A 26,300-nucleotide genomic window follows, 5' to 3' on the forward strand; every position below is an offset into this window, starting at 1 on the left:
TCCACAGTTCAACCCTGAGCTGCAGATATTCTCTTCTATTGATATTCCTGTCCTTTAATTTTTAAAAGACAGGTTCCAAACTCTGGCATCCCCAGTGCTGAAATGCAAATAAGGCCCATGAAAGAAAAGGAAGGACGCAGCCAAATATATTATACAATGATTAATGTAAATCATTACTTTGAATCTGGCAATTTGCCAATAAAGGAACCTGAATATTTTAAGAATATGTGATGAATATAGAATGACTGCTGTTGCTACTTAACAAAATTCTAATGCTGGGCTTCTGACCCATTCAGTAAGCACTTTTACCTTTGTGCTTCCTATATTATCATTGGCTTCCATGTTGGCAAAGCCTTCCTTCCCCTTTTTTGGAAAACATGATGCGAGGTTGTGCCAAGTTTGTAATGTCAGCTCCAGCTTTCTAATGCTTTTATCTACAGGAAGCTGCTTCTTTCTTGAATAGGAAGAGAACTCAGGTAAAATCAACCTATGATTTGTACATTTCCCCCTTCTCAAGTTATTGCTATCAGTTCTTCGTCAGTGTTCTGCCTTCCCTTGTTTTGAGCAAGGCTGTGATATATTCCAATAGAAGAGAATGTCTGTAGCTCAGGGTTGAACTGTGGAGTCCTTGGTGCTCTCTGATCATGGTTGTTTGCTTGCAGGCATTTCATTATCCGACTAGGCAACACCATCAGTAGGAGTGAGTGTGGGGTTTGTTCCTTGTTATATATACAGTAGCTTGCCCACCCAGTGTTGGTGGGGGTGTGGTTTTCTCCTGCAGGAGAAACTGGCAGGGCAAACTACTGTATATAAACAGGGAGAAAACCCCACACTCCTTCTCACTGATGATGTTACCTACTTGGGTAATGAAACGTCTGCAAGGAAACAACCAAACCTGGAGAGCGCCAAGGATTCCTCTATGATTTATTGTTACAGTGAGAAAGAACAGTAACTAATAGTCTTTGTTACCTAAGACGCTAAGTAGATAAACTTGTTTTAGTAAGGAGTAAAGGAAGAGACTGGAGGGTGGAGTGATAAGAAATTCCTGTCAAGTAGTTAGCTTTTGTACTTGTGTGCTACAAGGATATGATTATATTGTTGGAGAACTAGAACTGAAGAACCAAGAGAAATTCAAGAGCTCTTATGTTGCTTGCCTTGAGTAATATGGAGTTGTAATCTTGTTAAGTAAGAGGCTCAGTTTTGTTCCCATGCTTAGCTTGCTGATATGAATATGGCTTAAATGTCTCTGTTTCAGGATCATGCCCTTAGTTTATTTTACTTCTAAATTGCTCTTTAACTAGCTTCTTCCATACAGGGAGTTATAAAAAGGTGAGATGCAGGTTCGCTCCTCAGAGACAATAAATGTGGGGTTTTGAGTGAAACCAAGTTATTAAACAATGATTCTGCATGGAGGGTCATACAGCTGTGAAAGGGAGCCCAATGTTATCAGTCTGCCACCACCTTTCATCTACAAATTCCCCAACGGTGCACACTATAGGTAGTTGGCCAATGAGGGCATTCGCGTAGCTGCTGGTCACTATGGGAGTATCCCATTTTTGAGAATAGAGATATTTTACCCTCCAGGCAGCAAAACTGTGTAAGGGTTCCAGCATGGCCCCCATTAATGTTTCACTTCATAATTCTGCAATAGTTATTGCTTAGGATACATCAAATTCCAGCTTATTTTCAGGTTCTGTTTATTGTCACCATTGATAATTGTGGATCCTTACATCCAATTTGCGCTGGCATTGAATCAGGATTAATATAACTCTTAGTTTCTGCTATTAATGTCTGAGAATCCATGCACAGAGCCAGGACAGATGGCTAGAGGGGATATTTTTTGGAGAGGTACAAAACTAAATACCATAGCCAAAGTTTATGCTCTGGAGTTTTATGACTCAGTGTCTTTCTTCCTTTGTGTGTGTGTGTGTGTGTGTGTGTGTGTGTTTCTTTCTCTCTCTTGTGTGTCTGTGTGTGCATGTGTGTGCCTTCAAATCAGTGTTGACTCTTGGTGACTGCCTGGACTAGTCCCTGCAGTTTTCTTGGCAAGATTTTCAGAAATGGTTTGTCCTTGCCGCCTTCCTAGGGCTGAGAGAGAGCGACTGGCCCAAGGTCACCCAGCTGGCTTCGTGCCTAAGACAGGACTAGAACTCATGGTCTCCTGGTTTTTAGCCTGATGCCTTAACCACTACACCAAACAATTAACTTCCTGGCTTATTTTGTCATTTCATTTATTTGTGGGGCATGTATGGGCAGGAATATATTACTGGGGACAGGGGAAATGAGAATGATTTCTTTATGCTTCTAAAATTCCCACATTAATAACATGAGAATAATGAGTATTAATGAATAATAATAATATAAACACTGAATGCTTGTTCCCCAATGCAGAAATTCTCTCTCACAGGATGGAGGTAATTCTCTTATATGATAGAGAACACTCCAGTATGTTTAAAAGAATGCATGATGTTGGTGTTCCAGGCAAAGACTTACATTTGTGACACCTTATTAATGTAATCTCGCCTCCTATTTGAAGAAAAGAATGGAGAGAACAGGGCTATAACACCTATAAGTTTAATATGGAGAGGCTGATAAGACTTCCTCTAATCACTCTGTAAGTATATTTAGCTAAACATGCATACAGAAGCCTTTTCAGATTTTTGCACTGAACGTGTGACAATTCCAGACACAGCCCAGGCTCACAGGGATGAGGGTGGAGGAGAATTACATCTGTGTGCAGGCGGATACTTGCATGGGGCTAGAGTTGATTCTGAAACTAGGTTTTTATTGTTGTTGTTTTTCCACCATTTTTATTCTGCCATAAAACATGTTAATATATTTCTCGGTGAACACAGTCACTTATTTTCTTCTGAAAGAGGTGAGAAGGAGGCTACTTAAAATTTCACCCAGACGCTTGGCTAATTGATTACGCTTGTTAGTTTTTTATTTCAATGTAGCAAACAGCTCTCCTGAGAACTGGGCTCATATTCCTGGACGCCGAATAACAACAATCTCTCCCTCTCTCTTTCTCTCTTTCTTTTTCTAGTTTGACCAACAATGTTTCCTATGGATTCATTTTTATAAATGAGGCTTTCTTCACAGATACTGCAGTCCACACAAAGAAGAAAGAATGTTCCTTCCATAGGAACTTGATTTAAAAAACTGTTTTGTGTCTTGATTAGGCTTGATTTATTTTGCTTTTCATAAATAATATTAAGAAAGAGATTTGGATTTAGAATCCTTTAAAATGGAACTTTTGCTTATCATTTAATCAAAGGTGGGATATAATAGTTACTAAATATAACTTATGCATTCAGCAGTTGGAAAGCATGATTCAAAATGTCCCGAATGCATTTTCCGTTCCCTTAGGTCAGATCATATGATCAATTTTAGTGTTCTGGCCTGACCTAATTATTTGAAGCTAATGAAGAGAAATACATATAGTCCCCAGTTTAAGAATGAGTTCCGTTCCCAAGGTCTGTCCTTAAGTCGAATTTGTATGTAAGCCGGAACAGTGTGCATTGTGTAATACTGTATAAGCAGTATTGTGTAATGAACTTGAACCTCTTGTATTTAACTCGAATTTTGCTACAGTAGGCTCTGTTCTTAACTATGGTGGTCTGTAACCCGGGTGTTCTTAACCTGGGGACTACCTGGAGAAAAACATGGTTTAGGAAGTTTAGTAAGCCATTCAGAAACCAAAATTATCTTTGAACAATCCTGAATTCCAATTTTGTATAATATTAGATTACCCGAAAAAGGTGTTTCTGTGGAAGAGAATGAAATGAATCTTATCAGGAAAAATTAATTTTACATAAATTTCCTTGGCTGAGCCATTGTGCCCAGTACTGAGGAGAGAGGCGCTTCTTGCAAATAAAGATCTGTTAATAAAGGATAACAAGCTGATCCCTTTTTATAGATGAAAAAACTTGGCAAAAGAGAGAGATGAAACCCTGCATACCAGGAAAATATCTTAAATGGGCCCCACTGAGATGTGCTAATTTGTAGGTCCTCATTTGGTGAATGTGTGTAGGACACAGTGTACACATCCAGTGGACTCTATGTTATTCCATCCATGAAACGCTGGTGTTTGCTTTCTGGCGGATGCCTGCTGGTCAGTAACAAGACGCTATCTCTGGGTTAGCTATTCACAAGCAAGGAGATGTGAATGGAATGATTTAAATGGCTGAAAGGTTTGTTTAGATTCTTAAGCAGATTGGCTCAAGCCTGCAACTGGCATGTTCCCCATTTGTCATCTAGACAGGATATGCCTCCAGTTGCAATCTATTTTCCATTTCAATGTCTGTCACTTTTGGTCTGTTATGTGCTCTTATATTCGAATGCTGCAGTGCTACAGGAACATGTTGATTTTGATTATAGCAGTTGGCTTCAAACATGTATATGTCACTAACAAATTGGATGAGTGACACAGTGAAAGAACAGGAGCCTAAGTACTGTTTATTTGGGTTGGCAGCATTTGCCCTATGCTGTGCCAGATCACAACTCTGCAATACGAATTAGTTAATTACTTGTCTGGAATCATAATACAGTTGGAGGACTTCTCTCTCGAGACAGAGCTAGAGTTGTGTATGTCTGAATGTAACCACACAACTTCTAAATTTAGGGAAATACATGCACTCATTTTTCTGATTCTGAGATATTGCAGCTATCTGAAATGTTTACTAACAGTGGGGCTTAGGGCCTTTGGTCAGACACACAGGATGGTAGCATAGGAGAGGACAGATATGAGTAACTCACTATGTAAAGGTAAGCCATTAAGTATTTCTGGCACCCAGTTGTTTAACAAGAGCAACACCAAGGCTTCCTTCCACTTAATAAATTGATCAGAACCTTAGAATTAGAGAAATTTAGAGGCAGAGTTGTATTTGTACATGCGGGTCACCAAAGCTAATGGTGCATGGGGACCCTCTTGACCTGACAGTGTCCTTCCCCATCCCACCACCATTTTGCATCTGGCTCTAACCGGTTCTCTGTCATCATTCTATTTTGTACCTGCCTTTACCTTTCACCCTGCACACTGTTTTGCACCCGGCCTCAGGATTTTAGTAAAAACTGCAAGGAGATCTCACAAGCTTGAATCGTCCGTACCAAACCCATCTAGAATGTTTGTATACTCAGGACCACAAGGAAAGAGCTTGAGCTGGATGAAAAGAAGATCAACAAACTAGCTAGCTAGCTAATATTTTTGAAAGAAACCGTGTGAAATTTGCAGTATATTTCCTGGCACTTTAAATAGGAGGGAGTGCGCAGTCCCATTCTTGGAGAAGAGATCCCATAACTTTATTTTTATTACTTACAGTATTTTATTAATCCAGTTTATATGGCTATCCAAGAAACTCTGGGCAGCAAACAACAAAAACAGAGGATTCCATTAAAACAAAAGCCAACTAAAACTTCATCAAGGCTCAATAAAAACACAGTGGACACATACAATATACCCATACCAGAGCTCCCAAACTAACATCCTACCTTAAATGCCTGGGGGAAGAGTCTTCATAGCCTTGTGAAAGGCCAACAGAGTAGGGGTGTTTGTATTTTGGGGGGAGGTTGTTACACAGGGCAGGGCCATAATAAAGAAGGTGTTACACCTTCTGAAAAGGTGTAAAAAACATGGCTATGCCAGATGGTCTGGGGGACTGATGGGGGCTCACATTGCTGGTGGGATGATTGATACTGCTTCCCCCATCTTCTTGATTTGTATATTGTTTTTATAGATTTGTTATTTGTGTTTTAATCGGGGGGGTATTTATATTTTTATCACTTTATTGTCTTGGTTTTTAATTGTAAGCCGCCTAGAGTCACCCTCTGGGGGGGATGGGCGGCATATACATTTAATAATAAATAATAAATAAATAAATAAATAAATAAAAATGCCTCCGGAGACCCGCTGGATGACGTGGTTTTATTGATGGTACCCAGCATATGCCTACTCTGCCAGATCTGGTATGGTGGGCAGAAAACACTGGGGAGAGGCGATCCCACAAGTAACTTCAAATCAACTTTCCCTAACAATCTGTAAATTAAACAAAAATATCAACATATGCTGCTAATTAGCTGGGAAATAGGTGTTGTTTGCCATGTCATGTGAATCAGCATCACAGGCATTCGCCATCCATTGCCTATTAAGATAGGCATTAATGCTCTTTCAAGTGGGAGGTGCTTGACAATTCCTCTAAACACAAGCTGGTTAGGGGAAGTCAAGTTTATTTGCTGAAAGCAAATAATGGGGAGTGGGAAGAGAAAATGATTGAAGATGTTTAACTTCCCTTCAGATCTTTGCAGCAGTACAGCATGACAACTAGGTTCCATCTGTGCCAGGAAGGGAGCTACGCTCCACCAACATGCCCTTGCAAATAGCATCTGTGTTAGGCAACTTGAAATACACTCTTTTTCATGCTGTCGTTGATTTGTTTATATTTACTTGTACATAAGGAAAGAGTTCAACTTTCTTGCAAATTGCTATGCCCTTAAAATAATTCCTAGTGTGAGCTGTTAGGCTTACTATGCTTCTGCTGGCCTCCCTAGTACAGTATACATCTTGATTCTGAGGTTTTCTTGTGCCAACAACAAAATGATGCAAGTTGAAATATTGTTATTCAGGATGTATGTGAGCCAGAAAGTTAAACCCCATCCCCTCTCCCTGCCAAGTTATTCCATTCCATCCCATTCCATTTCCCCCCTCTCCTCTCCCAAAGTTTTCCTTTGGGAGATTATCAGAAAGGGCATTTTCCAGCTAGTGAACAACTAATTAAGTGCAAAGTCTCATGATCCATTTCTGAGTCACAGAGGACAATGCTAAATGATGGCCCCTGGCAGACTGTAAAAATCACAGAGAAAGTGTAGAACACCTTGGTTTCAATCATTTAGAGTTTTATAGGTCAAATTTGGCACCTCCACATTTTGGAAGGCAGCAGAAACTCTCTTGAGTAACTTCTTCCCAGTGACCTGGTTCCAGAAGCCCACTGGCTTTGTTAAAGAAGCACGCACAGACACTTGCCCACATTCATACCTACCCAAACTGATAAAAGATTGGCATAAACACAGGCCCTAAACAAGTTTTTGTTGTGGCTAACTTAGTGCCCCTGCTATAACCAAACTTAATACATTTTGCACTTATAAGTATGCAGATGGTATTAAGATAGCTTATTGCTATCTACAGTTTTTAAAAAGATACCAATTTCAGCCACAGGAAAAATAGTAGTTACAATGCTAAAGTGATTCATAATGATAAAGCTGCCTGCAGTCTTATGCCCAGACATGTAGATATCTGCAATCTAGATAGGTCCAAAGGAAGCTTATAATCAGGACATGAGAACAAGTTTGACACTTGTGTTTTCTTGTGTTCCCCAGTCCCTGGTATTGAGAGGCCCAGTCCTTCTGATACTAAAGAGAGCAGATGCCATCTGGGAGGAAGCTCTGTTCAACCCAGCGTGTTATTTTGAACCAGGGCTTATTTTTGTTGTTCAGTCGTTAAGTCGTGTCCAACTGTTTGTGACCCCGTGAACCATATCACGCCAGGCCTTCCTGTCCTTCACTGCCTCCCTGAGTTTGCTCAGTCTCATGCTCATTGCTTCAGTGACGCTATCTAACCATCTCATCCTCTGCCGTCCCCTTCTCCTTTTGCCTTCAATCTTTCCCAGCATCAGGGTCTTTTCCAAAGAAGGGTGTATGGGATGGCACTTTAAAGTGGGAGAAAATCTGTGGCTACAGAATGCTCTCATGTATGCAGTCTCAAAGACAACATGTCTTCCCAGGCAGCTACTGTTAATTAAATCTGAGTCCATTTCGAAGTCATTGCTTTGCCTGTGCAGCTAGGCTCTTGTTTCGACAGAGAAGTCTGTTTCAGCATCATATCTAATGATAGCTTTGCACTAGTGGAAATTCTGCAAAATGGACATCGGATTTTTGTCAACCCCATTTGTCCTCTGAAAAGTTGTTCCTGAGCCTTTGCTTGTTTATTATAGTTACCAACCAGTGGGCATGCATGGGATAAAATCAGTTAATACCAGAAGTATAACCCAATTTTAAACAATCTTCACACAACTCTCTAGAAACCCAGTAAATTGTAGTAGAAAAATATGTCTACAGAACATCAAGACAGAAATCAGAAAATTCTGTTGGAAGAATTGCGCTGTATTGAATATAATGAAATTCTCAGTCATGGAAATGGTGAATGTTAAATATCCTGCTTTGAGCATCAGCTATTTCCATTTGCATAAAGCAGTCTTATGTTCCCTATGATGGATCCATCTCCTAAGGATTTCTGTTTTAATTGAAATGATTAGGTGGGGACAGGCACTGAAAATTACACTGGAGCACAGTGGGGAGAGGAAGGGTGGAAATCTTTTATCTACAGTCTATTTTTCTAATAAAAAACACCACACTTAACACACACATAGACTGCTTTCCAATGTGGCGTTATCCCTGTATCATTCTTTCCCAGGAGTGCATAGAAGGGATCATTTCTATCAGAAAGGAAGGAAGGAAGGAAGGAAGGAAGGAAGGAAGGAAGGAAGGAAGGAAGGAAGGAAGGAAGGAAGGAGGGAGGGAGGGAGGAAGGAAGGAAGGAAGGAAGGAAGGAAGGAAGGAAGGAAGGAAGGAAGGAAGGAAGGAAGGAAGGAAGGAAGGAAGGAAGGAAGGAAGGAAGGAAGGAAGGAAGGAAGGAAGGAAGGAAGGAAGGAAGGAAGGAAGGAAGGAAGGAAGGAAGGAAGGAAGGAAGGGGGAAGGAGGGAGGGAGGGAGGGAGGAAGGAAGGAAGGAAGGAAGGAAGGAAGGAAGGAAGGAAGGAAGGAAGGAAGGAAGGAAGGAAGGAAGGAAGGAAGGAAGGAAGGAAGGAAGGAAGGAAGGAAGGAAGGAAGGAAGGAAGGAAGGAAGGAAGGAAGGAAGGAAGGAAGGAAGGGGTATGTGCAAAACAACCAGTTTGTGTCTAGCTGTATATCAACATTGATCACTTTTCTGTGATTATTCCTCAGCCATGAAGGTTGTCTTCAAGGGGAGTCATGCCCAGAGCACAAAAATGTGACTCGGTTCATAATGATTGTTTTGGTGCTAAGCATATAAATAAAAGAGCCACATGAGGAGGGCCAGCTCCCTGAGTTGTCACCCCACTGGAAGGCAAGACAGTTATTAGAAAGAAGGACCTGTAAGATTGTTCTCCCCGGCTTAGTTGCTGCATTCAGGAGGGGATCCCCAAGTCCCTTTGCATGATGGGAATGGGAGCTTTGATGCCCTCATGCCAATAAACCATTGTTATAGTCTCAGCATTTTCTTAAGGTTTTCCTCTGCAGTAACCAGACCATAATTATTAAATCTGGCTATGACCAATATGGCTAAAGGTATACCAATTTTATTCAGTGTATTTCAGAACATGTATAGGAGTTCTTTGTTCAAACTAGAAACACCTTCTGTGTAAACGAGAGTTTAGGTCAGTCAAATCTGTAAAAGTTTAAAGCTAGCTATTTCTTCCACAAATTGACATTTAATCAGGGGTCATTGTGACATCTTCAGATTAGCTGATCTCTTGATTTGAGTTTTGTGGATAGTTTAAATGGGCCTAACACATTATCTTTTCTCTATAGTCTGCCCAAAAGAAAGATTTGATGTCTGTGAGCAAAGACATGAAATTGCTATAGGCTTGCACTCTTATAGTCTGCCACTTATTTGATTTATATGATAAGTGATCTCTGATGACCCTCTAAGGCACTGAACCATTAGAGAGTTATGTTGTGCGCTGATAAGAAATCTTCTGAGATACCTAAATGTTCCTTCTTTTTTCCTTTCTCTTCTTCTTTCTTAGACTTTTTTTTAAAACCATTAGGAGTTTCATTGGTCCTGGAATAAAGTACCTTTTAATGTATGGTGTTGCTATCCTGCAAGCCTGAGTAATATTTTGAAAGATAAACACATATAAATCAATAGTGCCCTGACGAAAGCTTTAAAGCCAGCACATATACCAAGCACCAGTCCAGTTGCTCTTTTCAACAGTTGAATGATGCTGCAGTGTTAGTATAAATGGAGGGTCATGCTGTTTAATCCTTTGACTAGATAGCAGGCTGAAAAGCATTTTTCCCATCTCTTATTCTAAGTAACAATACCTCTGAAGTATGGGTTTCCTCTGGGGAGAAAGGGGGAGAAATGACAAAATGTGCATTGTGACATTGCAATGCAAGTTCCACCCTTTGGTATTTGCATCAGAATGTTACATGCAAGTATATAAGGGACACAGTTTGTATTATGATGTCACAATACATTTTTATCATTTTGATGAGATCCTTGTTTGCTGGGGACAGCCCTGACCTGGAGAAACAAGGGAGAGGGCTGGATGTTTAGAAGTAAATTGTGCAAGCACATCTTTGTTTATGTTGTGTTGCTCCACCCATCTGCACAACTATACATGTAATGTACTCCCTGCAGAAAAACCTAGGTATGTTTTCTCAGACATCAGTCTTCTTGTGCTGAAAGGGGTTTGTTCTCAAGTAAGTGGGGACAGAGTTGGAGAGTGACTCATGCAGAACTCCTAGAGGCACATTCACACTCTGCATTCTTGTGTTTTATTTATTACACAATAAAATGTTTTATTGTTCAATAAAATACTATGCTCTAAGGGAAAGTCCACATTATAGCATTATGATTGCAGTTCTGGCAAGTAGTGTGTATATAAGCAGTGGACGAATCCCCTTCTAATGATGTTGCTGCCCAGCACCTTCTTCCAGGTTGCTATATACATCAGCCAGTATGTTTATTGTTGCTATTGTAATGTTTAATCATCCATTCATTTTATTTTATTTATTTTCTCTTTAAAAAGCCCAGAACAGTGCCCAAAGCAATGTGTAACAGTGGTGTACAACTATTAAAAACATCCATTACAATGCTAAAAGTAAAACGTATGTACCGACTGTCTATGACAACACACAGTAGGCATCAGTTCTAAGAACATGTTGGTCCTAAAGCAGTATGATTTCACAAACACCCTGGTAACTAGACAAATGGTTGCCTAAATTCCTACAACACAGGAACCAACACAGGAATCTCAGGAAAGGATTCTATAATTCGGACACCATTGTTCAGAATGCTCTGTCCTGAATCACAGATATGGATCATTCTCAGAGAGGGGATCCAATCAAGATAGTCTCAGTTTGTGTTCAGCTTCAGTTTACTGGTCTCACCCCACCCATCACTGCCTTCAGGCAATTATCCAGCATCTCTTCTGATTCCAGTGAAATGGAGAGAGAATGCTGAGTCTCCAAACTTCTCCTGCAGATGACAGCTCCCAGCAGCTTCATCTACATAAACACTCCATCCTGTGCAGCGAATAACCAAGTAGAGAAGAAGATATCAAAAGTGAGCAAGAAGAGGAAGTAGAGATGCAGGGGTGAAAAGGGACAAGTTTCAGCAAATGTGGTATCATTGTATTTAGGTTCTGAGCAGAAGCCATAGTCTTTATATTTTTAGTGCCATTTTTAATTTTCTTAACATATTATTTTTATACCTAAATCAACTAGTAGCGTATCAAAATGCAAAAATTGGAAAGTGTGGATTGCAGAAAACATTTGCCTCTGCCCTCTCTCATGAGGCAGAATCATCTACCCAAGTTCTGGTGTTGCGGGCCACGGAAGAGAACAAATGCCCTATAGAAAACTGCCAGTGGGAGCAGGAATTTGAGCTTTCCTGAATAATGAGATTTGCATATTCATCCTCAATAAATTTGAGTGATTAGTTCAAGGGTTTGGCATGGTTAGCAACAGTATTTCTTAAACTTGAAAAATGAATCTGTAATCTTATGCAGACTTCCTTGGGAATAAATTCACTGAAGCCTATTTCTTAATAGAAATAAGGAAAATAACTATTAGTCCCCTGAAGGTCAGAGGATTGCAGAGACCCTGATGTATGTTTATGAAGGAACAACAACAACAGGAAAAAATCTATGGACTCCATTGAGAGTAACTTCCACGGAAGTGTAGATTGAATTGTAGTCCACGTTCCTAGATTGCTTTTCACTAAGGCGATGAGCAAATGCTTTCTAATATGGTAGCAGAACAGCAATGCCAACTAAGCAAAGAGCCAATACTTGAATCAAATGCACATTTGCCAGTTTCGTCTTTTTGTTCAAATGACTAGCATGGGAAATGTTTAAAAAGCCTGATGTAAGTGTCACTTTCAAAAATGGACAGTCTCTCCTAATTTGTGGCATAATGAAACCTATATTAATGTTTACAGCTGCTCCATGTGGTCTTTGGAGGTCCCTTTGTAATGAAGCCATTTCCCTTTAAAATAACATTAAAGCAACAGTGAAGATGTAAGAGTTCCCAACATACTACTTGACCATTTTCTCTTGTGCATTTTACGAGATATAGCTCTTGGCAAATTTAAAATGAACTTTTTTGTTAAAGACTGGCAAGTGCTAAATGCTCTCAAGTATTAGCATATTATTTACATGGAAATGTGAAAAGTTAACAGCCAGAACCACTTCATATCCAACATACCATAACACAGTTTTTGCAGGAAGAATGTGGATATATGTAAAATTCATCCCAGCCTAGGAAACTGTGCTGTGAAATAGCCCATAATGGGATGAGATTGCAATTTGAAAGAAAAGCAGGATAAAGAGAAGCTATAAACATAGCTAAATCTTCCTGGTCCTGAAATCTTTAAATGTAGTGAATTTTACACACTTGAACAATCACTTTTGCACATGAAGTGTAGAAAAAGGATTGGTGCTGGTGTAAGTTTTCCCAAAGCTGGTTACCTCCAGATGTTTTGGACTTCAATTCTCATCACACCCAACTAGGAAGACCTAGGTCTACTGGATGGGGTTGATGGGAGTTGTAGTCTTATTCAGAGGATACCAACCAACTGGGAAAGGTATCTGCATGTGTGTACAGGTAGACATGTTTACAGTACTTTATAGACATACATATATACATTATACAATGCAACTTTCTGTCTAATTGTCTATTTATAGGAGATAAATTATATTGCTGAAAGATCTCCTTCTTTAATAGGAGAATGGGTATCATTGCTTTTTCAGTTCGTGTATCTTCTCAAAGTAAAGAATAATATCTAAATAGCCCCAACCCTGTTGCCCTTTCATAAGGCTTTAAAGACCTCGCTGTTCCCACAGGCATTTGAGCTGGGAGCATCAGCAAGCCCCATTGTATGAGTGTTTTGTTACTATCTTAGTGATTAAAGTGATCTGGTTCTTTGACCCCAGGCACGTGATAGCTTTTGAAAATTGATTTCATGATTTATGCTCTGATTTTTTGGGCTTAATCTTTGTATACCACCTTGGGTCACCTCAGTGAGATAACATATGTATGAAAGAAAAATACCCAAAGAAATAATATAAATCCTGACAGCAACATTGTCTTAGCAGCAAGAAGAATATAAGAAGCCTAACCAATTCCCACATATTTTGAGATGAAGCATACATCTTTAAAGAAAAAAACTTTCTTTTAACAACCTATCTAAACTGGCTTAGATTTGGCAAATCTCAAATGAATGAAGAATTTTGCTAAGTGTGGGATCACAAAAGAAAGAAAGGGAAGCAATTTAGCCTTTTTTAGCAAAAAGCCCAGTAGAACCATATTACAGATTAGGAAGACTGGTATTTGCAACTGCTCCCTCAGGTATTCTGGATCGCACCACAGAGGGCTTTTAAAATCACTAGAAATGAGTTTGGAAGCAGGGAAGCTCTTGTAAATGAGATGGATGCCTTAGGTGGCCGCAAGAAATCCTGGGGTTGCAGAGATGGGAATAGTCTTGCAAATGCCATTCCCATCAGCCTTCACCAACCCTCCCCCAAGAGCTCTGGCTAGGGGTGCAAAAGAGGAATTGTGTACCTCAGGATGTTAGGCAGAGCTGTAACTAAAAGCAAATGTGGGGTATTTGAGTGATGTTTTTTAAAATAAATTCATTACTAAAACACCAAACGCTCAGAATACTGCCCTATTAATAAAGACAGCAAAACAAACTGATTTGCCCCCAGCTCATAGGTTATACAGAGTCTTCAAAACTAATCCCTGATAGAGCTGTCTTCTGTAAATGTATCTAGTGCAGGTTGCTGGTCATGACCATGTCTTTTAATAAAATCCATATTAACTATGTTCTGTATGAAGAAGTATTCTCTTTTGTCTGTTGTAAATTACCTTCCAGCTATCCTCAGTGGAAGACCTGCACACCTATTGCTTCATATGCAGGGACAATGCAGAACAGCTCCCAAAGAAGCCATGCAAACTTGGGAAAAAAGGAATGTCCTTTATCAGTTTGCAAAGAGGTCCTTCCTTCAAGGGAAATTCACTGGGTGACTTACAGTCAGGTGCTCTCAGCCCAACCTACCTCACAGAGTTGTTGTAGGGGGAGTTGGAGGACAGAGGACTATTTTATGCCCCTTTGAGCTCCTGGAAAAAGGCAGAAGATAAACCTAGCAAACAAGTAAATAAAGGATGTGTACAGCCCTACTATATATACCCTTATACCTATAAATATAATGCATAGCTGTCACAGGCAGCTATGAGAATTCTGCAGTGGGCAGAAAAGGAAATTAAATTTATTTTTCTGACATAAATCATGACATTACCATAATCACTCCACATCCGTGTGCACAGACGTGCATACACACACTACTACTTATGTTCAAAGGAAGGTCTCTACTGAGGCAAAGCAAGGTTTCCTTTGCAGTGCAAAATGCATCTGTAGGTGCTTCAGGACTGTTGCAATTGCTGCTTTAAACTTCCATTGGTTTTTTCCTCCATGATGTGATCAGTGGTCTTCTTCCCGTTCCATCCCCACCTCCATCACATCACTCCAAAATAAGTGTCTGTGGTCTGGGGAGGAGAATTCTCCCATTAACCACCATCCTATCCTGGGATTTTTTCCATCTACGATTACCTGAGGTGAACTGTCAGGGTATGGAAGGGGAATTAGAAAGAACAGCAAGTGAAGTACATGGAAGGAGGGGAACTGGTTTGCAAGGAGAAGAATTTGTTGCCTCTGCTGAAGAGCTTTGAAATTGTTCTGTAGCCCTGAGACCCAACTGCCTGAAGAGCAGCCTGCTCTCTATGGCTCAGCTATCTGCTGTGCCCTTGGCATTTGAATGGCAGGAACCTGGGGCCAGCGGGAAGGGAGGGTCCTTGCCCCAGGCCAGAATCGTGCAATCAGAGGGAAATGGCAAGGAGGCCTCTCCCGCAGCAGGTGAATCAGCCCTTATCAATTTCTCTGCGTGAAAAAGATGCTTGGTGCATAAAATTGGGGCTCTTGCATCTCTCTCTGCTTTCACCTGGCTTGGATCTCAGAAACGCTTCGCGGCCCTGCTGAGACCCTGATTGAGTGCTCATTGAGATCAAGGATAATGTTTCAGCCCACATCAAATGGCTTTTGATCAGGGCTCAAGTTGGCAATGGAAATTGCGGCTAATTTCCCTTTGTGTAAGCGCACGTGGGACAGGTCGCTTCTCCTTTACTGAACAGGAAGGCTGTGTGCAGCCCAAAGAGCCGAGCGGTGTCACTTTCTTGGTATTTATGGCAGATGGAGTTGTGAATTTTCTTTTCATCTTTCCTGTAATGTTATTTTGAGCCGTTCCCAGAGATCTGAGAGGATTGCTACTCCTATGCCAGCCCCTTATTTCACGCCCATTCATTTTTCTCACTTTGCAGCTTTCAACTGAGCAAATGCTATTCAGGGGGAAAAAGACTTATCGATTATAGAGCAAAGTTACTTTCAGCATCTGAGCCTGTCTGGCTGCTCTGTGCTGGGGGAGACTTTTATTCACTTTATAGAATAAAATATATGTTGTTTGCAATGTTTAGTCTCACACTTTTTGCAAACACCACTGGCTTCATGTATTCCGGAGTGGCCTCTCACTTTCTCTTCTGTCCTTTTGACCTACTTCCTTTTGCTAGGATGATATGAGAACACATGGTGTGATCTCTATGTGTGACATTCAAAACATCATGCCCTCTTATTTGGGGATTTTTTTAAAAAACATCCATCTATTTCCATTTTTTTCTTACTCCTTGTCATTGTTGTCATCTACTGTACTTTCTTTGACCAATACATGCAGAAAGCACAGGGTAGTTTTCCAAACTACCTTTTTCCTTCTTTGGTTGAATTGTTGAATTGAATGTGAAACTGATTTGAATACCCATGGTCTGTCATGTTGGCCTTGAGCAAAGGGCACATAGACTTCCTTGCTTGGGGGATTTTCCATCTCTTTCTGAATGACTTTTTTACTTTTTATCTCCACCTAACCTTCAAAAGAAATTTCCCCCAAATGTCTTCCCAATAAAATATAAATCATTCTACAGAATGATGTGAATAAAATCTAGACCAGAACAATAGACCCCGTGACATCCCTAGTGAAAAATCCAAATGATATAATTCTAAATAATAAAACAGTAACATATATAGGAGCACATTAAGAGGTACTTCATACTCTTCTGATGTGCCCCACTGATAGAGTGCATGTCTTGCATGGGGAGACACATAAATTCAACCCTTAATCTCAACATTTAAAAGAGATCAAGAAGCACTGTTAGAAAAGAGGTCTTGCCTGAGACTTTTAAGAGTAATTGCGGTTAACAGAGACAAGACTTTGTGAGAAGAAACATTGATCTGATTTAATAGAAATATAGGTATGAAAGGACAATTAATTATCAGGTGTTATAATATATGAAACCATACAAAGCTTGATTATCATTTATTTTACATTTTCCCTAACATCTTTTTTAGGATACTCACAAATAAATCTCTGTGGGATTCATTGAAGTTTCTGGGAATGGATTTATAAATCCAGCCTTTTTCAATGAATCCACAATAGCATTAAAACACTCACTTGTTATTGGGTCATTAGTTGTCTTTTCACTTTCCTTCCATATATTCAATAACCACATGATTAGAAAGTTAAGTCATATATGTTTAGCCCTGCCCAACATCTGGGCTAAAACGAACAATGAAAAGGGGGCTCTTGCATATGGATTAGACCCTTCCAAGCAGTCTGGAAAACACTCTGCACATAATCGCTTTCACAACTTTTGCTGATGACATAAGAACCCCAGTATCAAATCCCATCATGTAGTCACCTGTAAGGAAAAGATGAGCCCAGCAGTTATTTTAATTTGATATCATTATAAGAATGTGCTAGACTGGTAAGAACTGTCTTCAGAGAGGTCATCTGGATAGTGATTATGCTACTGCTTCCTCTGCCTCCTCCTTTACAGGTGAGTGGGGCCAAGAGAAATATTTACCTGGCGGAAGTCATAATGCTGTGCCATCAATAAGCAGAAGCCTCTTTAAGAGTCAAGAATCCCTGGGACCAGAGCATTGGGCATGTGGTGTCAGGGAGGTCAGGACTGACTGCTGACGCAGCAAAGCCAGAGAGGAACTTTGATCAGTCAAGAGGGAACCATGAGCTGTTTACGTCTAGGGGAGCTACCCTGAAAGGGAGGCAAAGTTCATTGTCTTTGTATCTATCGATTAATAGCTCAGCTAAGAGGTGACAGAGCACCAGAGTGCTCTCTTCCTAACCCCACTGATTCGTGACCACAGATGACCGCGTGGCCTGAATGGCCTTTTTGTTTTTTGGCCTGCCTTTGTAGAAATGCAGATAGAATTTTCCGAATGTATTGGGGAAGCTGGCATGTCTCTTTCCTTCTCTGTGAGGACTAATCCACTGTTCTTCTGTCACGCTTTCTTCCGACAGGCTGTAGGAGCAAGGGCAATTTAGAAAGCAGTGGGAAAAGGGGGAGGGGAGGGAAACCAGCAACCCTTAGTCACCTTAGAAAATGAACATCTTATCCTCCTGAAGCTTAAATAGCAGCAGGAAATCAGGAGAAAATAACTCTTTCTGGGTTGTCAGCTTTTATCAAGGCACTCATCTGCACAATAGGAGGAAAAGAAAGTGGGGGAGACAGGAAGAATTCACCTTAAACAGATTTTATCGCCAGGCAGTGTTGTATAGACCAATGACAGGAAAAATAAATAAATAACAGTGTGAAGGCTCCTATTTTTATTTAATGTCAAGGAGTCAGCTGAGTAGATGGGTTCTCTCCAGTCAGGGTAGTATCTTCAATCGCCAGTGGTGACTTAAATGAAACAAACTACCCAGTCATTTCTGATAAAAATGAAGAGAAATGCTTTACTTATATATTAATATGTTTGTTTCCACAGTATCTGTTTAGTATTCGAACGATGCATCAGAGATCCTGAGTGTTTTGAATGCAAATCTGAATTCTGCCATTCTTGAGAATGTGCTTAAAATTAGTGATGAAAGCCTACTTGCTAACATTATAAGTGGATATATTAGGGGGAGCACAACAAAGTTAAAGTTAGATTGAAATACACTGTAAGGTCAAATGTGTGAGGGTTTTTCTTTTTTGAACAAAAATAAAATGCTGTATTCTTTCTTTATACGCTTTCTGGCAGTGCAGAGATAGATAATGTTTCGATGACCAAGGGCTGCATTTAATCTTGGGTGTGGGGGTGAATGCCCCACAATTTTGATGCAAAAAGCTTAAGACTGTGTCATACAATTTTATCTCATAACTTGATTGGGAAGAACAGTTGTTCCTGTACTGAACAACCTTATCTGTGCAATAAGATGTCTGCCAGGGCTCCCTTTTTAAGGGCTTTCTTGCAGACTTGCGGGGTGGGGAATCCCTTGAGAGTGGACTGCCCTTCTTTGCAGGAATCTCCCTCTGCAAGCTTTCTTGCCCAAAGCTAAAGCATTTCTCTTTGCCCAGGCATATTAACCTGTACACAGTGCATATACCTATTTTTCAAGAAGTCAAGCTTCTAGCCAATGTTTTGTTGTCAGATTGTATTTTGTTATTTATAGAAGCATTTTATATTGCTTCTCTGCATAACAAGAACCCCCAACCTGTATGTATTTACATTTGTGTCTGTGTAATATATATGCCTCTAATAATCAGTTGTGGGGCAGACACCAATGTGGCAGTGAGGACCTTACAGTCAAAAGAATCAGAGCCAACTCAGAATAAGATAGAAGAGAACGCTTTTGCTGCCCACATAAATACCATCAGAGAGGGGCAGGTCTCTCTTCCTCGCGGTGAGAATTTCATAATCAGGATGCTGGTACAGAAAAGGCCCTGTCTCATATTGCCACCTCAATTCTCTTCTGTTGATTGGACATATTATCATGTGACAGTTATGATGATCATATATTAATGTGATGGATTAAACACTACTGCAGAACTTTAAACAAAATGAAAAGCAGTGTAAAACGGTGCTTTAAATAATGCAGTAAAACTGTGATGCAACAGATCATTTGGGGAAAGGGGTATCTGTTCAATCTGAATACCTATTAAATCCCAAGTAATTTCTGTTATTTGCATAATTATATAATTTACGTTTTAGGTCATTTGTGTGTCAATTTCTGTCATTTGCAGATTGCATAATGACACAAATTATGTAAATGGGCATAAACGGAGTAAAAATGTCATTTGCATAATTGCACAAATGATATAATTGACACAAATGATGTAAATTGCCTCAGTTGTCTAAATGGCTTCAGAAACAATGGACTTTGTCCACTGTTGGGAGGTGAAGTCCAAAGTAACATTTTGACTGTTTCATTCAAATTCTGCTGAATATCCATACAGAGAAAGGACGTTTACTGTAAATCAAATGTAGGTAAACAGGTCCAGAGCCCAAGTCGAGCCATAAGAGGTATCACTTTGACAGAGCAGCATCTTGTTCCTTTTGTGTAGCTAAAGATGCCACCATGCTTACCCCATGATGTTTGCAACTAGAAGCCTCAGGACCACATCTGGCCCCTGAATATGGTTGGATGTGAGATCTCCCTAAAAGCAAGGGATTCCTATTCTGGATCAGAGGGGGGATGGCTTTTTTTCAATGCCACAAACTGACCCAGTGGTTGCCTTGCTGTTTCTTTCTTGCACCCCCGCTTAGGATTTTGATTGGAATTAAGAAGATGCTTTACAGTTACAGGGTTTGTGCATCATGGTCAAGTTTGGTAACTCTGTGAAAATGAACCTTGTGCAGGGGACTATAATCCACTTCTACTTTCATAATTTTTTAAAGATGAAAGTGATCAGATCACAAAATGTTTCTGATCTAAGAATATCATCCTAAAGAAAACTGTCTTTTCTTTTTGTATGGCTGCAATTCATATATGGATATAGATATTTCCTTTGATAAAAGAAAGAAAAACAATGCAAAGAAAGAAAGGTTCCAAAATTATTTTGCGACTGGTCCAAGATTGGCTGCAGTCCCTCTTGAGCTCATAGTAACTGTTAGCAAGTGAAGCCCAGCAGTCTTTTGTTGTGTTCCAATAATCCCCAGCTTTGAGGGGTGACAGCACATTTGGACTTTGGAGACAGTGTTGTGGATGTTTTGACCAAATGGCTCCCACGGTGGCTGTGGCCATTTCTCAGCTGTACTGGCGAGGCTACAAGAAAAATAGCTTTTCCAAGAAGCCAGAGGGGGGTATTGGGCTGTAAAATACAAAACCCTCTTTTGAACCCACAATTCCATCCAGAAGGCCAAGCGATTTAGGCTCAAAACCCAGTCACCACCAGGAAACGGAGTAGAAGGCAGAATGAGATTTGAGACCAAGATGCCAAATCACATCTTTGTTCTCACAGTGCACAACAACGTACCAGTTTCAGAGAAGGCAGGCTGGTGATTAAAGTTGAGCCAGATCAAATGTATATGTTAATCAGAAAAGAACACTGAAGTCTAGGTACATTTTTGGAAGCAAAGATGTGGGAAGTAACGGAAACATTTTTTAAAAGATTTAAAATTAAGGATTTTTTAAAATTAAGGATTTTTAAAAAAATAAAATATTTTTTTTTAAATCAGAAGCGGAAGCAGCCAATACTCTATAGGGAGTATCTGCAGATACAGCACTGTTGATGGGTCCTGTGTTAAGGATTCTGGTTCAGCTCTGTTGGAACTGTTCCCCTGCTGATAGTTAATGTAACAGTTTAGCTAAAACTACAGAGGACACATTTGTTTGATTGTTTGTTTTACATCATATCATGTATAAACCATCCCAGTCTGACCAATTCTGGGCAGTATACATGAGCAAACCAAAACAAAGTATATCTCAAAAATTAAAACAACACAGTAGAAAACCACATCATAAATAATAGATGGACATCTTGCAAATATCCCATGGGTTTTCCACTAATTTTAGAAACAAACATAACATCTGACTCTGGAGCCACTTCTCCTTTCTTTTATCTAAAGTTGCTGAGGGCATCTTGAAAGAAAAATAGCCAAAGAGAAAAGAAGTTGATACTCTGTTAACGACGGCAGTATCTACAGCTGTAAGTAGGAGTATGTGTACAAGCCAGGAGAAACCCACACACAGCACCATGGTGCATGTAATTTCATTCTTTCTTGCCTAGGTTTATTTTATTTTTATTTATTTATTATTGATATCTGTGTGCTGCTCTAAACCAAATGGTTCGCCAGCATCCCCCATCCTTTTGCAGCATTAGAAGATCCAGTTCAGCTTCCACTAAGTGTAAAACAGACTACCAGCATCTTGATGGAATGTGCACAGCAGGGACCAGGGGAGATTTCCATCACCATCCACCAAATGCTTATTCTACTCTGCTTCTGTATGCCACATTTCTCTATGTGGCAGTCCCTCAAGATGCCAGATCAGGAAACAAACTCCATGAGGACCACTGGAACTCTGGTTGCAGGGTATAATAACCAAATCTTGAAAGCCTCTTTCCCCACTCTTATACCCAAGAGAATCAAGGCAGGGTATTCTGAGTTTCTTTCTCACTCACTCCCCACCCCCTTTTCAAGGCTAAGCTGGTATTTTGTTCTTCAAGGCCATCTCCCTACCTCTCTACACTATGCGATTGGTAATCTTTGAAAGCCAGAGCTCCCAGCTGTATAAAAAAGATGCCTAAACTAGTATAGCCCAAACCCTGAAAATTAGGAGTATGCAGAGATCTGAATCCAAAGGGCAAAATGTGATTCGCACCAGGCATGGCTGTACATGTAGCACCTATCAGCCTTTTCCTGGACTTGCTTATAGGTGTTACAGGAAAGCCCCCATGCATTCCAAATCATTTTTGCCTTTCAGATCTGGATCTCTGCACAGCCTACTCCATTCGCCACCCAGAGGTCCAAGTTGAACATGGAAAGTGGCTGTTGTGGTTGTGTTCACAAAGCTTGCTGTACCCCCAAAGATGGATATTGATGATGATTTTGTGCCCTTTTGAAAGGCATGAGCATTTTTTCTTGACTTCTGTCTTTCTCTCATAGGCAGTGAAGGTTCGGGAGAAACCATTCAAAAGGAAACATCCACGTGTGACATTTGTCAATTTGGGGCAGAGTGCGATGAAGATGCAGAGGACGTTTGGTACAGAAACATACTTACGTATTTATTTGGTTTGGAAAACATGATTTCTTTGAATGTGACTTTCCTAGCAGATCCCCCTCAAAAGGCAATTTGAGAACAAAATAAAATGTGCTTTTTCTGCTGTATTAAGGCCAATGAGGTATTGGACTTATAAATATGTGTTCTTTTTTGTGTGTATACTTTCTAAGATGACTAGCCACCCAATGTCATTTGAAGACAGGCAGACTCTAAATTTCAATAGACAGACGTACAGACAGATAGGAAATATTTAAAAATGGGAGAAATGTTGCTATGGGAATTTATCTCAAAAATGACATTAATGAGGAAAAAAGGCACTAGGATTTGATGCTAGCCTCTTCCACAATGAGAATATTATATGGCATGAAATTCATAAACTTTTATTTAAATATATATATCTGAAGTTAGAGTGAGGATATTAATTATGGCATTGATTGATTATGTGCCATCAAATTGTTTTCGACTCTTAGTGACCACATAAATGGATTTTCTCTATGAGAAAAGTGACAGCTTGCATGTGTTAAAACAACCATCAAGCAGAACATTCATGTAGTATAGTCATGAAGATGTTGGAGGAAAGGTGAGGAAACACAAGTTCAAATCCACCCTCAGCCATGGAAATATACTGGGTGAATTTGGATCAATCACTGTCTCTCAGCTTGACCCCAGCATTGCTGTTCTAGGGAGAAATTGGAGGATTCTCATCTTGAATTCTTGGGAAAAAGGCAGGGTATAAATCTAACAAGCAAATATGTAACTAAGTATCTTTTCAAAGACAGCACATTTTAATGAAATGAGTTTGGTGATAATGGAAACACAATATAGGAGAATTGGATATATGCAGGAGGATCAGCAGTGTAGCTTATATATTTCCCAGTATGTATATTGAAGATCCAGTATATGTACACAAACTGCTACTCATTAAACTCACAGAATTGTCTTATACATGAGATATACCCTATATACACAGTGGCTGAGTTCGCATAACATGCTTAAGCAGGTCAGTCAAAGACTTAGTGGCTGCTTTTGCACCAAATGCTCAGGTTGGTTGTTTTCACTTTGATGACTTAGAACAGGGTTCCCCAAAGTGGTCAGTAGCAACCCCCAAGTGTCAATGGGACTATCCAAGGGGTTCATAAATGTCTAGGGGTCAAAGGGGATTCAGTAAATATCTGGGGGTCAATAGGTGGTTGATAAATAATGGAAGGTCTGTTGGGGTCAATTAATTTTTTGTGGTCTCTGTAGAGCTCCACACCAGTCCCTACTCTTGAAGGTGAGGTGGCTAGTGACGAGACAGTGTTACCCACAGTTGGATGGTCAGCCCACCAGCAAGAGTGGCCTTGAGTTGTCTCTATTGTTGTTGTTGTTGTTGTTATTCATAGTAGTTAAATTACTAGTAGTTTAGTAGTACTTTAGTTAAAGTAGTATTTATTAAATTATTTTGTTGTATGGCACCCAGAGTCACTTTAATGTGAGATGGGCAGCTATATAAATACAATAAATAAATAAAATAAATAAAATAAAATAAAATAAAATAAAAGTTTGGGGGTTGATGAACAATCTGACCTTTCATGAAGAGGTCAATAAGCTGAAGAGTTTGGGGACCCCTGACTTAGAGTGTTGTGTGAATCCTGTCCTTATAGTAAGTGTAGGACTCTGTGTATGGTATGTACCAAGGAAATGGGTTAAATCCCTAACCAAGTTCCACAAACCCAAACAACAGCTGCATTTGCAGAGGTCAAAACTGGCAAGATGGCAAATGGAGATTATAATGCAAGCTCCACCCCTTTGGAACATTTGTGCAATGACATGCGTACAAAAGGAGCAGGGCTTACATCATAATGATTTTTCTGTCCTCTTTCCAGTGTTGACCCTCTAATCCCCTGTGGATGCCACTGCCAGCCAATCATTTCTATATGGACTGACCAAGGAAACCACTGAGTTTCTATACTCAACCTTACCTGAAGGTACAAGGAATTGAACCTGGGGCCTTCTGCATGTCAAGCAGATGCTTTACCACCGAGCTATAGCACCTCTGGGTCAGGGGGCCCTCAGATTGTTTTTCAACAATGCCTGGTTCTCACTCTATTTATCAAATGATATTGCACCAGTGTTTGGGTTTCTTTCCATTGGGGAGGCACAAAAATAACTCACACAAAAAAACCCAAAAAATGTTTTGTGACCTGCCTGATGCTTGACAACAATCCTTCTGTTTTCGCAGTCACAGGCAGATAGCAAAACCAGTAGAATTATCCAGCCCCAAGTGAGTCATGAGTCATGCAGGCCTTATGTTCAGCCTCTTCAACTGAGCATTTTTCTACCTTACCATCCATAGTCTCTGCCAGCCAAACTCAGGAAGGTTCACTGTTATTAACTGCTCTTCTACAAGCACTAATCAAAACTCAGTCAAAGAAAAGTACCATTTTTGATTCAATATATCTCCAGCTTGAAATTCAGTGGGAGGATACTCCAAGATGAATAATATTTAATTAAAGCAAATATTTACTTAAATTAAATAAAACAATGAAAAACATCCACTAAGAAACAGTGGCCAATTTCTTCAAATATTGGAAGACAGATGAGAATTAAATATAACAAAACTGATATTCAATATATTGGAAAGTAGAGATATGTCCCAGTTTCTCTTGCTGAAGGACATAAATGTTTAACTTACAAAATTATGTTTTTTGTTTTTCATTTTCATTTTTGAGGGAGCACCTATGGGCATTTGCAAAATTTGCCAATAAAATTCAAGGTTTAGTTTCTTAAAAATTCTTTTTCAGTCAGCTTACTTTATTTTCTTTCAACATCTTGCTGATTTCTAATCACACACCTTTGAAACACCTTAGGCTTTTAAGAGCCACATGATAATTGTGGGAAGCAAAGTGCTGTATCTTTATTGACAAGTTATTTTTCCTGTAGGGAGGACTCTTAACAGTGTGATCTTGTACACATCTACTACTCAGAAAAAAGCTCTGTTGAGTTCAATGGGACTTACTGCCCTTAAAACAGGAATGAAAGTATAACTTAACAGCCTCTCCAGCAAGTGTGATACAGGGAAGTCAAAGTTCTAGGGAAGATGCTATATGGTTATATTTAAAGACAAATCAATGTTGAAGTCAAAGCAAAGTGATTATGAAGTGCTTGCTCAAACATCATTCTGAGGTATGTCCACAATGATACTTTTCCAAGCAGATATTTCTGACTTGGAAATGAATGCCGGTTTTTAATTTGTGATAGAAACTCACCAGGTGATTTTGGGCTAGTCGCTCGTTCTCAGCCAACCTACCTCCTTTAACTCCTGGATAAGAACAATACTGTAAAAACAACAACTACACCTTTGGAAACAAAGAGAAAATACCTCTAATCTAATCAATATGCCAGCTATGCTTCAAATGTATTTCAGATCTTGGAGTTGCACAAGACACGTAATGTACATCATGTAATGTAATCTGTTAAATAGGGAGATACTTAATACCAAGGTGGGGGCAGGAGGAGGCCTCAAGGATGGAGGCAGTGATGCAGAAGAGCCAGGGCTGTACTGTGGATGGGGCTAGATTTTCCGTTTTTCCAGGTTTTTGGGGGGTTAAGGGGTTCCTTACCTTTTTTAAATCTGTTAAGTATTTTGGGGGCTTCCACGCCAATTCACGTGGATTTCCCATCTCATTATGGCATGAACGGTGTAATATTTCTTACTATCAGTGAAAATGTCACTCTTGAAGTAAGAGGCTCACAGGTGTGCTCAGATTACAAAGACATTATTGTCTACGGCCAGAGGTAGGCCATAAATCTTTTGCAAACTAGCAACTTCTACAGATTTATTTGAAAATCTGGATTATTGTCATTCCAAATATCCCTGTGGCATAACTCTAGAAGAGGGTCCATGGTTGAAGCTTCATAAC

General features: G+C 39.8%; 1 protein-coding gene across 2 annotated transcripts in view; it reads left to right on the plus strand.

The window, feature by feature from the left end:
• TMEFF2 (transmembrane protein with EGF like and two follistatin like domains 2) overlaps positions 1 to 26,300 on the plus strand; it is a 229,116-nt gene that overhangs the window by 120,516 nt on the left and 82,300 nt on the right. For both annotated transcript variants that reach the window (XM_088135698.1, XM_088135697.1), the window contains exon 5: positions 22,284 to 22,380. In XM_088135698.1, coding sequence (XP_087991824.1) covers positions 22,284 to 22,380 — 97 coding nt within the window. The remainder of the gene's footprint in view (positions 1 to 22,283; positions 22,381 to 26,300) is intronic.

This window comes from Python bivittatus, unplaced genomic scaffold (assembly GCF_059951505.1).
Source record: "Python bivittatus isolate LINGU-HERP-01145 unplaced genomic scaffold, Pbiv_v1 ctg000200_np1212, whole genome shotgun sequence".
NCBI lineage: Eukaryota > Metazoa > Chordata > Lepidosauria > Squamata > Pythonidae > Python > Python bivittatus.